The following is a 16998-nucleotide window of genomic DNA, read 5'->3' as shown; positions in this document are numbered from 1 at the left end:
GAGAGAGAGAGAGAGAAAGAACAGTTCCCACAGATTGAATGTCTGTCAAACAAAGGGTATCAAATCCTCTGTGAGCAAAACAACAATTGTGCCTTAACCGATGTGACGGAGCGAGGCCCCTCAGGCAATAAGAACTGCAGTCAAACATAACAAATAAATCACGGCATCTCAGGAAGCTCTGCACCACACAACCAAGAAAGGCAGTGGGTTTTTTTAGTCAGCACAAGAAACCACAGGTGATTACTCGGCGTATATGAGCAGGAATCTAGGTACCATGGCTGCCCCGGTTTGTTAACTGGAGGACATTTCTTATAGCAGTAAGAAAAAACACAAAAACTTCACTGCGTTGTATTATGTCGTGTTATAACTGCATGTTTATCTTTGCTTTTGAAGTCAAATTCGCACATTTTCTTCCCACCCTCTGACTCTTGCAGAAACTACTTTTTGTTTCACTTTTCTGAGATTGAGCGAGTTCACACATTTTTCTTTGGGTTTCTCCTCCAAAAAGCCACAATATGCAGTTTTGAGATATATTCTGTGAGGTACAATAAAAATATGTCAATCAGTCCAGGCAGAGCAGCAAGTCAAAACCTTTACTGGAAGGGTTGAATTGTAAATTCACAGCCTTAAGATAAATGAACTGTACCATGAATCCTGGCAGAGAAGGCTTGGCAGAATCACAGAGTCCTCTCACTCTTTTTCCATCTCTGACTTGCCCACTCCTGTTCATTTTTTATTTTTTTGACAGAAAACTAAGCATGTCTTCCAGGCACGGTCCTCCAATTGTCAACATCATCAAGTGATTTATGTTCAGTCACTTTGTAAAGGAAATGACTTGAAGCAGAGAAGGTTATGTTTAAGTTTTGGGTCGTGGGTGAAGTCATACTACCAGAGCGGTTAAACAATGATCTTACAGGCCATGTGTCCAAATTGAGTTGACAGACTGGCTTTTCCAACAGCTTGGAGCATTATATTGAATATTTAGTGTCATCATCACTGATTACCAGCCACACAAAGAGCCATATAGCAGTTTTTCTGGACTCCGAACTGTCACAGACAATTAAAATGTTCATATTGAAACAGGATCACGAGAGCGTTATCTGATCTCGTTGCTGGCGTCAGCAGTATTTTGGCCGTGAAAACAATATCCTCAACACTATTATCTGATGCAAAGCTGACAGCTCCCTGTCTTTCAACAAGTGGTTGGCTAATGGCTCTGAGAGAGACACCAACTGACAGACGGTCCAGTGTCTCCAAACAAATCTGCATTCCACCGCCTCAAACTTGTTTGACATTTGCCTGCTCTTGGCATTACACAAACGCGTATTTGCTTACAGCAACAATGCAAAGTAGCACCTCTGTGTAATCATTTGTCACTTAAAGAGGTACTGTTTTTCATGACTGCCACTGGGGAGTGTCATTACGCAACCCTTGTTTTTATATTTATATATCATCAAACATTAATACTTAAATCTTTTTTTTGTTTCTCTCTTTTTTTTCTTAGTTAAAACATAATGTCACAAAACAGGCTGTGTTGACTTGCAGTGGTGGAGAGAAGTATGGAAAGAGTGAGAACTCACAGTGAGACATAAAACACTTTGTGACATGATGAAGTCATCCTGACAGCTTGCTGTTTCCATGATGTGGTAGAGCTCTTTGGAGTGCTCAACATGGAGACTCCAGCAGTTGGTCCAGCAAAACAAGAAAACACACCACAACAGGAAAAGGCAAAGACAGATGATGGTAAGAAATTTTGAGAAATAAAGAGAGCCAGAGAGACAGGAAATAAAGCAAGAGAAGAAAGTTCCAAGATGGCTACTTCTCTAGATTTGGAAGGTTAAGTTGGCGCTAGTAATACGTCTTGTTTTGTAATTACTGAGAAAGGATTCACACTGGCAGCAATGAAGGTGTTTCCCTTCCTAAACTCAGAGAGAAAACAATCCTTTCTCTGTATAAAGAGATGCATAATGGATGTGTTTCACCACCACCACTTTTAGCCTGGGGAGTTAAAGGAACACACAGATACAAGCAGGCCCAAACACACACATGCAAGCACAACATGCAAAACAACACACATTCACATAAGTTGAACTTTGTGCCAAAAGATCTTTTAATGGGGGCTTGGAGGCAGACTGGAAATGTAAATCCTCACAATCAGAGCGGCACACCTGCAAAAATAGACATAGGAAATTGTGTGCAGATAGTTTCCTTGTTAATTATAGTGTGGCAGCGGAGAGAGCCCCCTCGATTCCCCTAAAACCACCTGTCCAACCCCTCCCTTCTACTTGGCCTTAATTGCTATAGAAATTCCAGAAAAAGACAGGTATCAACAACTCCCAGATTTACTGCTCAAAGTCATGACACAAAGAAGGACTGTTAGCAGATTTTGCAATACAGAAGCTCTCATGGGTCAACAATTGTTTCACAAAACCTCAGATTTATCTACACCTGAAAAGAATTATCATATAATCCACCAGGCTTTTGCAATTTTGTTTAAAAAAAAAAAAAATAAATAAACTTGTTGGTACAGTTTTTGACAATATGGATGGTTTTACTGGACATTTGATTCTAATTTTCAAATGTAATTGTGATTATGTATTGCTGTTATTATAATCTGTGTTTTTATTATTTTTTTATGACATTTAAATGATTTGTACGGATTGATGATACAGTATGTGAGCATTAACAAGAATTTTAGGGCTCGTATGTTGCTTGATGTGTAAATATTTACAACAATAAAAATGAGAGATGTTTGTGGTAAGGCCGATAAAGCTAGTATACTCATGATCACAAGTACAAGGATCATGAGTAATGACACATTATGCTATTTGGAGCATAAAACATAAAGCACAAATAATAATTGATTTCAAACTGTCACTGAAGACGGTGTGACTGAACACCATGAAGGTAAAGCTGCTCTGTATGGGCAGCCTGTCCTCAAAAAAGACCCATGGGTGGTGTTCTGGAGGACCAGAGCGCAGTGATATTACTCTGCCACAGAGATGAGTTTCTTCCATTCCAGATGTCACCGACTCAAACTGATAGACCAGATGACAGCGAAGGGCGACACAGATATCGCTGGCCTTCAAGCAGACATTTCTCACTCGACCGTGTGGGTGTTTTTTCGATTCACTTCAATCAAACTGTCCCTCACACTTATGTCAGGTCCACCAGGGTATATAAGCAGTGGACAGCAGGTGCAAAGCCAAGACAGTCCAGCTGCAGTGGCTTACCTACTGACCAATCAGTGCTGGAGCAATAAACCAAAGCACTGTGGAAAGCTACACTCTGACATCAAGTCCCTGATCTTCATCTGATATCCAAATCACATAGCACTAAACGCACTGTGTTACACATGGCTGTAACAAGTGGAACCTGTTAACCTAGCACATATGCCAGCACCAATAAATAATCTTCGCTGACACGCTGCTAACTATGGGAACACAATGAATAAACTTCATGTAAACTAAGACCAGAGTTTCAGACACACCTCACTCCACAGGAATTAGCCTCTGCTGTTTAAAAGGTGGAAAACAATGCTTCTCTTTTCCAAGTCTTCATATGTTGGTTATAAAAAAAAAAAACAGTTCAAGGGCTGGTGACTCCTCCGGTGAATACACATTCATACACATCAAACACATGCAAGTGTGTACACACTAACACACACACACATATGCTAATAATAAAGAGCTCCACAGGCACTGGCTAACACTTGAAACACTCACTAATAAGCACATATGTGCACACAGGCACATGCAGACACACACACATGCTCAAGTATGTTTTCATATAAACACAGTGTCACTCTCACATTGATAAAGCAGAAAGAAACAAACATACTAAAACACTGCATGCAAACTAACATGTGTGTTAGGACGTTTTAGTGTTTACACGTGAAAATGTGGTCAGATTTCTGGAAAACAATGATTAAATGTCTCAAAGCCTCTCAAGTGTTTTGCACACTTAGTCCCTGTCTTCAATTAAAGCTGTCGGCCCGTTCCCAAAAAATGCATTCTCTCTCTTTCTTTCTCTTTGTTAACAGAGAGAGAGAATGAGAAAAAGGGTAGACAAACAATGACTAAAGTTGGTGATTCAAAATTCTTTAGGTATGATTTACTCACCGGCACTGGTGTTGATGAGGCAGACGGACAGAGTTGACGGAGCGGTCTGATGAGCAGAGCTAGCCAGGGAAAAGGAGAAAAGATGTGTGTACGTTCATCAGAGTCCTTCTGACAGCAAAGACAGAGTAGCAGTGAGCCTCTCTCTCTCTCCCTCACTCCCCCTCTTCCACTCTCTCCTCCTCCTCCTCTCTCTCTTAAAATCACTCTTTCACTCCCCAAACACAGGCACACTCACTCTCTCACTCACTAAGAAATAATTATACTCTCTGATTCATAAAGCCTTCCTTTGTCACGTGACTCAACACTTCAAATATACAGCACATTTTTTCACAAGCCACAAAATGCCTGGAGGGAAGAAAAAGGCCCAGAGAGCTTAAGTTTCTGTTTTTAATTCTCTCTCCCTTCTTTGTCTCTTGGGTGAATTCTTTTTCTCTCCTTCATCTTCTTGGCTAAAGGGTCGGCTTACCTACAAACTGTTTATGCATGTGGAAATGCAGAGCCATGTCGTGATCTTAGATCATTCATGTTTAATCAGTAAATTCACAGTTTAATAGGAGAGGATGTTTGAGTATCCTGAACAACACAGATTATAGTGTTTTGATTTAACACAGATGCTGTTTTAATGGCGAGCCAATAGATGTATTCTTCCAAGAAAGTCTAAGTAGTCTCACCTAGTCATTTATTCCCGGTGTGATCAATTTATGGAATAGTCATAATGGACTGCACTACCAGCTAAGTACAGGCATTTACTGTAGGCGCTGTTTTTATGTAACTCATATTTGTGTTTGGCACTGTGCTTTATTAATCTGCCCAGAGCAGTGTCAATAAATCATTACAATTATAACAATTTCTACTACTACTACTGATAGAACTTAATATTAAAGAAAAAAAAAGCAAGTTCGAGAAACCTTGTGGAACTAAGCAAGGAAGTATTGGACACAGAAAAATGATACAATATCTAAAACATTCTTATTGAGGATAAATGAAAACCAGAATTTGGCATACAAAGCTGGAATCCAACATTTTTTAGGATACACAACATCTGTCAACATCCTGCCAAACATTATGCAGTTAGGAATATTCTAAAATCAAGATTGAGAAAACAAAGCCCTGCAGATGTATGTACCTAAATCACCTCAGTTCCTAAAATGAAACTTGTGGTGGCACATCAGCTGCATCGAAGTCTCATGTGAGATGGCAGAACCGTGCAGCAGCAGCGACAGATTTGGGTGTGCCCCTGAACGTGCCCCTCTCTCCATATGAGATCATATGTTTCAGATCTGTGTTTATGTGTTTGTGGTTCTGGGCGTGTGCCCTGTTTTTCTGAATGTAATGTTTCTCAAGTTGTTTTGGTTATGAGGAGCACCTCAAACCTCAGAACTGGGAGGAGAAGGCACACCTCAACTGGCACCTCAACGGGCACTTTTACCTCTCCAGAAGGGTATAGATAAACTACACTTTCTAAAGAAAGAAAAAAATACATGCATGCTGCTTTAACACTCACATAAGCAACATCTAGTCTAATTCATGTCTGAACCAAGTAAGTGCAGCAGGCATTTTTAAATTAACCAACTTATACATGCACTACTTGTTCTGAAAATCCATCAAAAATGAAGGCCTTCAGGCATATTGGCCATGCTTAACTTCATGTTCTCCCAAATATTAGTCTGAAGCAGAAGTGCCAACCAAGTCCCACATGCTGCATGTGGAACTTTTCTTTTGGTCATCCCAGATACCTGCACATTTCAGATCTGCTATAACTGCTGTTATTTTGATTGCAAGTAACAGTAACTGTAACTACAGGCAGATATCTTATTCCCCAGTACACTGACCCCAGTATGTCTCCAGAATAAAGTCAAGCCATCATAATAAAAGAACTCTTGTAACCATTATTTCTATGTGCTTCCTATCTTTACAGCCACATATGGTCTACAGACGCCTACTGAAATGTTCTTTCATACATTTTTTGATGTGGATTTGCTTGTACATAATCACGTTGAATTAATGTATCAGCAGTGAGAGGCGCTGTTGCCTTTTTGCAGAAACCTTATATTCAGGAAGCACAGATCTAAGCCATACTGCAAAAAGCACTTCGGCTGATCCTTATCTCGTTTACATTTGATTTATGTGTTGCTTATGAGGCCACTAAGGCTAATAGAAATCCTTTAACTGTTTACATAGCACTACTAAATCAGCAATTGTGTAAAATGAAACAAGAAGGTAAATACAGCCACAGGATGCTGCAAAAACTAACCTTGTGTTAACCATTAGAGTGACGTGAACTGTAAAGTGTGAATTTCAAGACATTGTGATGCCATCAGGCTGACTGCGACCATGCATTTGTGTCAGAATGTGCAGTCAAGTGCATGATGATGGTTGTGTGTGTGTCAGTGCGTGGGGCATGCTGTGTTCCTTATTAAATCATTACAGTGAGCTTGAGCAGGGGGTGTATTTAGGCTTTGCGTGTGTGTGAACTTGTGAATGTGTGTGTGTGTGTGTGTATGCTTGTGTCTGTGTGCATGGATGAGTATGCGTAGGCAGTAGCAGCAAGAAGGTCAGAGGTTACTAGTGTTTGTGTTTCAGTGTCAGTGAAGTGTGCTCCAGGCAGAGATTTATGATCATTGTGTCTGGGAGGCTGCAGAGTGGGGGATAATGAAGATAGATCAGGGTGCTATCTCTCTCTCAGGGCACCACTGGAAACATGGCCTATGGCCCCCTCCGTTCTCGTATCATTAACTTCAGCCCGTGACATCATAACGCACTGCCCTGACATCAATCCTAACACAGTGTGCTCTGACAAAAAGTCGAACGCAGAGAGGCCATTCCTCACAGGAAGCCATCCGGCAAACACAAGCATTGTTCGGCACGAAGCTTTGCAGCTTCTTTGGGTGTGTTTATGAAGATATGAAATATTCATGGAAATATCGTACTCAGTCGTGTGTTTCCACTTTGGATTCAACTTATTTGCATTCACAGAGCTATGGAGTAGAGGCCTGGGGCTCGCTGGCAGAGGAAAAGCAGCAAGGGCAGAAAGGACATAGGAAAGGGGGGATGACGGAGGGAGCAAGAGAGGGAGGAAGTGAGGTTAGAGGGGTTAAAGAGAGATGGGGAGAGGGGGAGAGAAGAGGGGTTGGAAGGCGAGAGGGTGAGAGGGCTCGTGGTACAGGGAATGTGAGAGAAAGGGGTGTGAAAAAGAAAGGAGGAGGGAATGAAAACTGGAGGGTGAGATGGAGAGAGGGGATGGATTGTAGAGGTAGGGACAAGGGGGAGGGGAGGGGGGTGGTTGATGGGATTGGTGGTGGGGAGGTGAGAAGGAGCGCAGGGGAGCTGGTGCCCATGGCGGCAGGTTTTAATCAGTAACAAGATGCCTGTAATGAGATCACTATTTCCCCACATTCAGATTGATGAAGTTTGGTGCCACACTGAGACAGGCAGGGGACGCAGGGCGGACGCACACACCGCAAGAGTAATTGGCACAGACACATTCATTTACACACACACACACACACACAAACACACACACACACACACACACACAAATATACACTTGCTTGCGCTTTCTTGGTTACAGACTTAAACACACATCCTGTGAAATGAAGGAGCTCATTCATCCAGCCTGGCAAAGTGCGCTCATTTAGAGTCCAACCACCTTGAAGTAAAAACATACACAGAGGAATACTGCTCACAGGAAAATGAGTTACTTATGGCAAAGGAGAAATGTATGTGTTGGGGACCGAAGGGCATCTACCACTATGTACTCTTCTAACAAAAACAAATGAGCACAAAGCTTGGAAGAGAGAGAGGGAGAGAGAGAGAGAGAGGGGGAAAAAAAAGCTTTTTTTACTGCAGAAAAAACTAAGGGAACAAGAGAGGGGGAGAGGGAAAGAAAGCAGAAAATAAAAAGAGGAGTGTGCGCTTTCTGTGCATATTTTGGGGTGCATTCAAAGGCTGTCGACACAGCTACCAGCGTGTGTGCCAGCACATGAGCGCTCTGCCGATTCCCCAACATGTGTGTCCAATGAAAGGTGAACGGCTCTCCTGTCTATACTTTCCTCAAAAATCAGCCATGATGTCACCATGAACCCATCTTGAACCCACCTCTGTCAAAAAGCATTACTCCAGCCCTCCCTCTCTCTGCCTCATTTTCTGTTCCACCTCTCCCTCCTTCACGCTCCATTCCTGCCTCTCGAATTCTTCACTGGGCTTCCATTCTTTTGCTTTCCTCTTTTTAATATTTCCGTATTCTTCAACATTTCCCCTTTCCCGTTCATGTCTCTTTTCTCTCTCCCTTCTCTCACTGAAGCACACAAACTTTTTTTTTTCTTTTTCTGGCAAGCGTGGTCTAATTGAATCACCAAAAAGCGCAGTCGTTTGCCAAAAATGCCAGGATGTTCTGATTATCATAAACTTTGTTTAAGCTGTGGTTTTACAAAGAAAATGCTCTGAGTGCATGAGGGGAAGCCAAAAAAATAAAAGCAGAAAAAAAGAGGAATAGGGGGAATGCAAATGAAAGAGGGGAGAGGGAAAGAGAGAGAACACTGGGGAAGAGAGGGGTGGTGGGGGCAGCGAGAAGGCAGCCAGAGAGCCACATATGGAAGTGATTCTGTAATTACTGCAAATCTGTGAGCTCAAAAGGAAAGGTCTTCTTTTCCATGCCTCCTTCCCTGCACATAAAACTGCCCTTGTGGGAAAGTTGGGCACTAAATACTGAGCAGGAAACATGAAAAAAACAAAGTTTTTATTTGCTTTTGCTTTTCGAGATGAGGGGTTGGTATATTTATGTATAAGGTATACGTTCAGTATGTATAAGTTTAAATGCAGGTCTGCTTTTCCTCCTTTTTTTTTTTGTCGCAGAGATGAACAGAAACAAATCACTGCTGATCATGAGGCTACTGGAAAATTTTCTGCATTTTTTGTTCATTTGCTTTGCTTTCCTGAGCTTAATCAACCGTCCTGGAAGCTAATCTAAAACAAACTGGGAGGTTGGAATAAACTGTCTCTCATCAGCCACACACCTAACTGGCATCATTCACACAGAGCACACATTCAACAAGGTGTGTGAGGGAGGGGGCGGTTAGGGGATGGGTGACAGACAGACAGACAGACAGGCGGACAGACACAGGGTGATGAAAACTCTCTTTAAGCCTCAGGCGTAGCAGTGCTTTGCAGGTGTGTATGTTGGCAGAGACTTCTGTTCTGCTCAATCCCCAAACAGTTTGAGCAGCCTGTAATTATCTCGTGCCCTGCCATAACGTGTTCTCATGATGAGTGCTTGCGTCTTACACACACACATACGGTAAACACACCCGGATTGACGCAGCTTGAGCTACGTTTATTCTTAGACATATCCAATTCATCACGGCAGGAGATGATTTATGTAAAGTACACAGTCCTACCTTCTTCGCCTAGAGTAGCCTCGGCTTCACAAGCGAGCACATTCCCCCAGAAGTTTGAAACATAAATAGTGGATGACAAGCGCACGCACACCGAAGTTTTCTGTGAAGGAGACAAAACAAAGTCATGGACAGTCTTCAGAGGGATCCTCTATATTACAGCACGGCGGCTGGAAAAGACCACGCCATTTGGTCTTACGCCTGAGAGATCATTTCAGTCATTTGTCAGATTACCTTCGTTTGTTGCCAATCCGTCACTGTGTCCCGGCGGCAGCTCAGGGGCGTCGATGGGAGCTACCGTGCGTAACGATTTCTGGCGCCGTAACCCCCCCTAGTGACCACAAGGAGGATTGCAGCACACATCCAGAACAACAAAGAAACAAATAGCCTAAGAATGTAAGAAAAACAATAGCCTACTCAGTCTGCTTCTCTTTGCCTGTGATCGTGTCTAATTTGAGCATAGTCTACTTTTTCTTTTAATTCAAACGTGTCTTTGTGGAGTAAGGATGAGAAAGGGAATTAAAGGAACATTGGTGATTTAACGAGTCATTAAAGCAATTACTAGATGGATAGACTGAAAGAGAGGAAATGTATCAAATAGGCTTATAAAAAAATGCAAAGCACTCTTTTTACCACAGCTTTGTGGCCTAAAAAAAACACGTTATCATTACCATTTCAGGTTTATTTGAACAAATACGTGTATTATTTTATTATAGCCTATAAAACCTGATTTAAAAAAACTGATTTATCAGTAAAATGCTTACTCAATATCTTACTAATTAATGAGTAATTTATGTCGACCTTAGACATTTAATAAATTATTTTTTTGAATGAAAACGTGTTTTTATGACAAAGTGACCACCATAGTGATCACTATTGCATTGAGACTTCTAAGGAACATCATTTGCCTAGATAGATAGATAGTGTCACTGCCATGAATTGCCACTGGGGGGCGCTTTCCACAAGCTGTGTATAGTTTGTCCTGTGTGCTTAGAGACTTATAATAGGCTGCAGATTTTGTTGCTGACTGAATCTTATAGGTGGAACTTTTTGTTAGGAGTTATGAGGGATACAATCAAACACGGTGGAAACTGACTTTCCTGACCATCCTCAAGGGCACCGAGCAGACGTTGTTTATTTTTCTTACAGCAAAATAGTCACATGTGCATAAATAATCAAATATAGAACTTATATTTTTTAGAAATATAAATGTTGACCATGTCTTGGATGTGTGGCTCGCTCCACCAGCATGTTGTTGGCGTGTCATAGGTCCAGTTGCGCATCTAGCGTTTCCTTTGGCACATGTGTTTTAAACTTGGCATTTGCTTGTTGTTTGGCACGTCTCTGTGTTTACCATCCGTTTGCAGCGCTGCCTGTCAGAGAACAGGGAGTCACGGTGAGCCACGCCTATTGTCCATGTGCTTCATCCTCCAATCTCTCCATCCCTCCACACCACGCGCTCCGTATTTTGCATAAAATGTGTATCAGTAGGGCAGCGCTCTCCCCGGCACATGCAGAGCGCACATGTAGCGTGGCTTTACTGAACACATACCACGGTCGAATAAGCGCATCAAACTCCCCTCAGCCCCAGATCCCCGCCAATGAAAATGCACAAAACCGTTAAAGGGAGAGAGGGAGAGAAAGGACTCCGCGAGATACAAAGACTGAGCCAAATCCCACACAAACACACAAAACAAGTTGAGCGAACGGAAAGGCGGTCACATTTCCTACTTACCTGCAAACGTGATCGATGTGGGTGTTTGTATCAGTGGGTGTGTATGCCAAGTCTGACACTCAGCTCACGGATGTGCTGACTGTACTTTCTTGGAATTCATGAGAAGTGTTTAATCTTTGCTCGTGCAACATCACACACGCTCGAGCCGAGGCGCAGTATCCAGCGCGCAGAAGGCATCCAGGTATCTTTGAGGAGACCAGTTTGTCTAACTCGCGTCAGACCACAGCTGAGCACCGAGAGAGACACCTGCCTGCAGTTTGCTGGGGAAACTTTACGTGCACTGGACACATTTCCATCACCGCTTCCCATTTTTTGCGCATGGAGCAGGTGTTTTACGCAAAGCTGTTTTTTGACTTTCTCACTTGTCTTCAAAAGACTTTTGCTCCGGTCTAGTGACATTCACGGACGTCTATCTTCAAGTCTGTTTAAACTGATCGACATCAACAAGAGACATGGATAACAGCCCTGGTAAGATTAATTTTAATATTGTGTTTGACATGTAACAACTGCTCCATTATGATAGAATTCCGATTATGACATGAATTGATTAATTGAACTGATTAACTGGTCATTGTTTGGACTTTTCTCTCGTGTTGCCAACAGTCAATAGTGGATACTGTATAATTTAATATAATATAAATTCAATTTAAATGTGATAATCTTTGATTTTTATAACGCAAAGTTAATTTATACTATTTATTCTTTGACTAATTGTGCAAAACACTTAATTACACACTATTACATTACATTACACACTAAAAACACTATAATTTATGCAGGATATATCATCTTTACATGCAACTTTTTTGGGGGGTTTATCACCTGTGTAACACATAGACTAACTTTTTAGGAGTTTAACCACCTTGTTTCTGTGTTCAACAAAAGTGTAACAGTGCGACTTCACGCAAACTTCTCAGAAAGTTGCTGCGTTGCGTTCAAATGTCAAATGGCAGGGTCTGGACTGCAGCTGCACTGACAGTGAAACGCGCCATATGGTTGTAGTGAGGCTGGCCACTTCCTGCTTCTCTCCATGAAAACAAACTCACGTGGAGCTACAGTACACTGTCACTGCAATCATAATCTGTCAGAGCCTGAACTTTAACTGCGCACTATCGTCTAAAGGGGAAAAAACAAAGACACTTTGGCGTAAAGGGCGTGTTTTTTTTTTATTATCAAGGCCGTTGCTTAAGTGCCTGCGGTATAAAAGTTGATAACGGCAGGACTTCCATCCGTTAAGTGGTATTAGGCAGCGTTTCCTCGAGGTCAGCCAAAGGTGCACATGCTTTCCTCTCCTAATTTACGGTGAATCATTTACAACTGCGACAGTCACGTTTCAGCACAGGTGAAGGGCGCACCTGCCCTCCGTCAACATGTTACTCTAATCTGCAGCCAACACTAAACCCACTCACCGGGTTATGACTCTCTATTTATGTTGATGAAGTAGGCCAATGTTTTGCACAGAACGTGCAAATGAGTAATCACAGATAATAGCTGTAGTATTAGTCAGAAGATAACGATGAAGACTGCACGTTGGGCTTTTCTGCTGGTGTTTTATAGATGTTTTGTGTTTGTGTGTATGAGTGAGGGCAAGTTCAAGTCTTTATTTGATTGTTTATATATTTTGCAGTTTATTATAATTATATATTTTTCTTCTCATCAATCTAAATGTAGTGACCACCTTGAACTGGGTTCACTGACCTTTAATGTTTCAGTCACGTTATTGGAATGCACATGACTTCATTTCACTCATGAGTTCAGTGTAGTGATTTAAACAAAGCTCATAAACATCATCATAACCTGGCAAAAAATATGGCTGCAGTGGTGGGCTGTATGGCTCATAAAGTCTAGATAAAATGAGATTGTGTGTGTGTGTGAGAGAGAGTGTTGTGTGTGTTGACACAGAGCACCTGCAGAGATGATTGGGTTGTGGGATTGCATGTAAATGCAAAATTCCCCCATACTACTGTAATGATTAATGTATAGTCTTTTATGCCATATAACATCGCACCTTTTAGGTAAATGGGTAAATTAATATTTTCATCCAAGTTGTACATTCTTCACCTCGTAAAGGGTCAACTTCACTTTGTGGGAGACATTTGTAATATTATTTAGTCTTTGCTGGGTTGCATTATAACAACATTAAATTTACTGTCATATGATGCTCATATGATAAAAACAGACAGATGTCTACTGCTCAACTTCATGCACTATGCCCTCAATCACTACTTCCTCTGACACGCCCCTGGTGGAGGTTTTATGCATTATTCTGAGCATTTTTAAAAACAGTCCCACCCCCAACTCAAGCTTATTCCTCACCATCAATGTCAAACAATCATTAAGTTTTATGTGACTGACAAAAACATTCAGACAAAACTTGTTAGTGAGGGCCAATTTCTGCAAACATTAAAGCTAACCATAATAAAAACATGTGCTAGATAACAATCTAACCACATTAGTTTGAGGGCTGGTAAAATAATTGATAAAATCCACATTCATTTTACATCACAAGTCATTTCACATCATAAACTCAACCCAAAATATATGGGCAATGGAAATGTTAAAAATAAATGTACCACAAAACCAGACATGTGAGCTCACAAAAATATAAGTAGGCCTATGTCTTTTACAGGACATGCAATCCAAAGCTTACTGACCTCACTTTGTGTCTAAGTGGAAAAAAAACTGACCAATGCTACAACTGAACCCGTTCTCTCCTACTATAATATGTTAAAAAGTGCTATTGTCAAATGGGATTCTAAGAAAACGACATTATAATAATGCATTATATTATATATAATATTAGGCTATAATTCACCCGAAATAAATGACTTCATACTAGAAAGAGGAATTGCATTATCATCTGCATCCTCGCAATACAAACTTTGGTCTGGCCACATAGTTTACTAATACAACACCTACAGTAGCTCCTACTGTTCGTGAACTGGGTGCAGAGGCTGGCTGACAGTGCAGGCGGTGCTGCTGCTGCTGCTGCTGCACACTCAGACCACCCCGCCGCATAACATGCTGCTCTATTTAATTTGGCTCTTTTAATTATAAGCCCCTGGCGGACTGTAGAAGCTTTGGCTCCTGGCTGCAGCGCAGCTTCGTGTCTTCCCAGTGAAAGCTCCGTCAAAAGCCTCCTCACGTGGCTTCCCTTGCAGAGCCGCGTGCGACGCGTGAGACATACCCGGGCCCTCCTCCCGCCTCCTGCCGCTTCCCCGCTCTCACGGACGCTTCTGTGTGGATGCCGCCCGCGGTGATGGTGAGGGAGAGTTTGGTCAGTGGGTCAGCGATTCCATGCGTTCACTTTTTTTTTTCTCTCTCCCGTCACGTTTTCCCGCCTCATGAGCCTCTGACTTGCACCGAGAGCATTTTTTTTCTCTCTCTTTTTTTCTCTCTCTCGTTTGAATCAAAGACCATACATTGTGGTAGAAGCTCACTTGACTCTGCCACATCTGTCCCCAGCTCATCGGTTCAGGGCAGGGCACACATCCGCTTAGGGTGTGTTTCAGCTGGAACGTGACACTGCTGTTAAACATGACATCTCTCACCCGCTGCACTCTCCAAACGGTGATGAAACAGATAGCGGATTTAAACAAAAACACACGCTGAGCGGCTGCGACTCTGATAAAATCGCGCAACCCTCAAACGGATGTTTTTAAATCCATGTTTGACGGAGCGCGCGTGCCAGGCATGGAGTCATTTTAGGTACACAAGCCTAAAACACCATTATATTAGACTATATATGCAAAATCATAGTCTGGTGTTTATAAAGTATAACTGTCCTCTGTGATAATATAATAACAGAACTTTCCTCCTGGTAATTGCATGAGCCAGAGCTAGTGTGTGTGCAGCATCAGTTTGAAGAGGTGCTAGAGGCACATAGACACAATTCTACCAAGTTCCTGTGATATTGACCTACTTACACAAGCCTGAGTTAATGAAGTCTGCAAACACCCAAGTGCTCACAGATTGGCCATGTTCAGTAGCACACAATAACCTTTTTTATTGGCCATAGCCTATATCATTTTCTACTGCAGAATAATACACTGCATTGTTCCAAGGAAGCAAATGATATGCCATGTTTGTGAACTACACCACAAGGACAAACAAACACTTTAGTCACCTTAACTGTAGGCTGTCGTTGTGTCAAGATGCCCTGTGTTATAAGGTGAACGAGTGAAAGTAAGAACTAAAGGACAAGAGGGAAGAGGAGAGGAGATGTGCATGCGAAGTGCTCACGTTTCTCTGCCTGCTTCCATTCCCAGGCAGATTAGTCCTTGCACGGGTAGACAAAGTTTAAGATGGGCATTGCAGAAGGAATGTCATATAATTGTAAATAAATAAATACATCTAAAATCAGTTCAGTTTAGAGATTGACTGATACAGACTGCCAATAATAAGAACAAAAACAGTGATGCTGACTATCACATAATCAATTGATTGGTGATTCCAATAGCATTTTGCAGCCTATGTGGATACTTCCTACAATGTTTGCATTAAAATGATAGGAAATGACAATATCATGCTGAGAACAAGTGAAAAATAATACCTTCTTTCACTGTAAATGACTATAATGATATGATCACTATATAACAACAAATGTAAGACGAGGAATATGTTTCCAAATAGTGCAGAGAGTGTGCAATGTTTATATTTAAACATTTCTATTTACACACGCAGGTGATTTATGGTGTCATAGTATCCCACCCACACTACTGGAAAGCAGACTGTAAAACGGGTTGTTAATTGACAAGTGTTTACAGCATAGTGGCAGTAGGGGTCATTCATAAACACTTACTGTACATGTGAGTCTTCAGGTGGACATGCAATGTGTTTGGGTGGAGTGGGGGTTGGGCCACTGCCTGTCTGCATGTAAGCTCAGGAAGAGGTGAGGCTCAGGCCTGCATCTGTCTATGGCTCTGGCATGAGTCAACAAACCACCAACACGTGCTAGGCCAGGGATTATCAAAACATTTGCGCTAAAACAAATGCCTTGTGCAGCAAAGGGCAACACACAGCAACACAGGGACAGGCCTACTGCACTTAGGCAGCATTTCCATACACAAGGCTGAGTTAGTTAAACCACTGTATGAATTTTGGATGTTGGAAATCATTTGAATGTTTTCCAATTTCTGTGCAGACAACCATGAACGCATTTTTAAATTGGGCCCATTATTTGTTTGTATTATAAACCTAATTTGCGTTTAATTTGTCATTCTGAACGTCTCTCTGATTGCCTCTACTGTACACGGAGTTGTTGGGACATCATCACAGCAGTCCAGTCCGTACAGTTGAGGCTTTTCCTCTGCAAAAACGTGACTCACATTCTCCCCACTGTCGGTGGCGCATGAACAGCAGTGGCTGAGACTCGGTGCCACCTCACGCTCGGGGAGCTTCCCAGTCAGCGTATGTTTGTAAACACAGATCTGACTTCGGATTGTTGTGTATTTCAACACGAGACTGCGGATTTGGTTCGGGCAGTAACCGTGTCAGGAGTCCATGCATGTGAGGCGGCGGTCAGGTGTCGTGCTGTTAGCTGGCGCTGGGCACGGTGCCAGGGGAGCGAGGCTATTATTGGAGCGGAGGAGGCAGCAGACCCCGCAGACACGTGAGGCCGTGTCTCAGCTCATCCACAACGCATGACTAGAAGTGCGAGAGAGCAATAGAGAGAGAGAGAGAGAGAGAGAGAGAGAAAGAAAGAGAGAGAGAGAGAGAGAAAGAAAGAGAGAGAGAGGGGGGGGCTTTG

General features: G+C 42.2%; 1 protein-coding gene and 1 long non-coding RNA gene across 2 annotated transcripts in view; one reads left to right on the top strand and one right to left on the bottom strand.

Annotated features, from left to right (window-relative positions):
- LOC118323974 overlaps positions 1-11383 on the bottom strand; it is a 14735-nt gene extending 3352 nt beyond the window's left edge. Inside the window, exons 1-4 of the long non-coding RNA XR_004796529.1 lie at positions 11250-11383; positions 9749-10887; positions 9518-9617; positions 4122-4180 (exon numbers count right to left, since the gene is read on the bottom strand). This is a non-coding gene — a long non-coding RNA (uncharacterized LOC118323974). The remainder of the gene's footprint in view (positions 1-4121; positions 4181-9517; positions 9618-9748; positions 10888-11249) is intronic.
- nr1d4a (nuclear receptor subfamily 1, group D, member 4a) overlaps positions 11000-16998 on the top strand; it is a 12551-nt gene continuing 6552 nt past the window's right edge. The window contains exon 1 of the mRNA XM_035656064.1: positions 11000-11717. Coding sequence (XP_035511957.1) covers positions 11702-11717 — 16 coding nt within the window. The 5' untranslated portion in view covers positions 11000-11701. The remainder of the gene's footprint in view (positions 11718-16998) is intronic.

The sequence above is a fragment of the Morone saxatilis genome, unplaced genomic scaffold (genome assembly GCF_004916995.1).
Source record: "Morone saxatilis isolate NCDOM2014 unplaced genomic scaffold, NCSU_SB_2.0 Contig15, whole genome shotgun sequence".
In the NCBI taxonomy this organism is placed as follows: Eukaryota; Metazoa; Chordata; class Actinopteri; family Moronidae; genus Morone; species Morone saxatilis.
The sequence above is the reverse complement of the archived record's forward strand: the minus strand, read 5'-3'. Positions and strand labels throughout refer to the sequence as shown.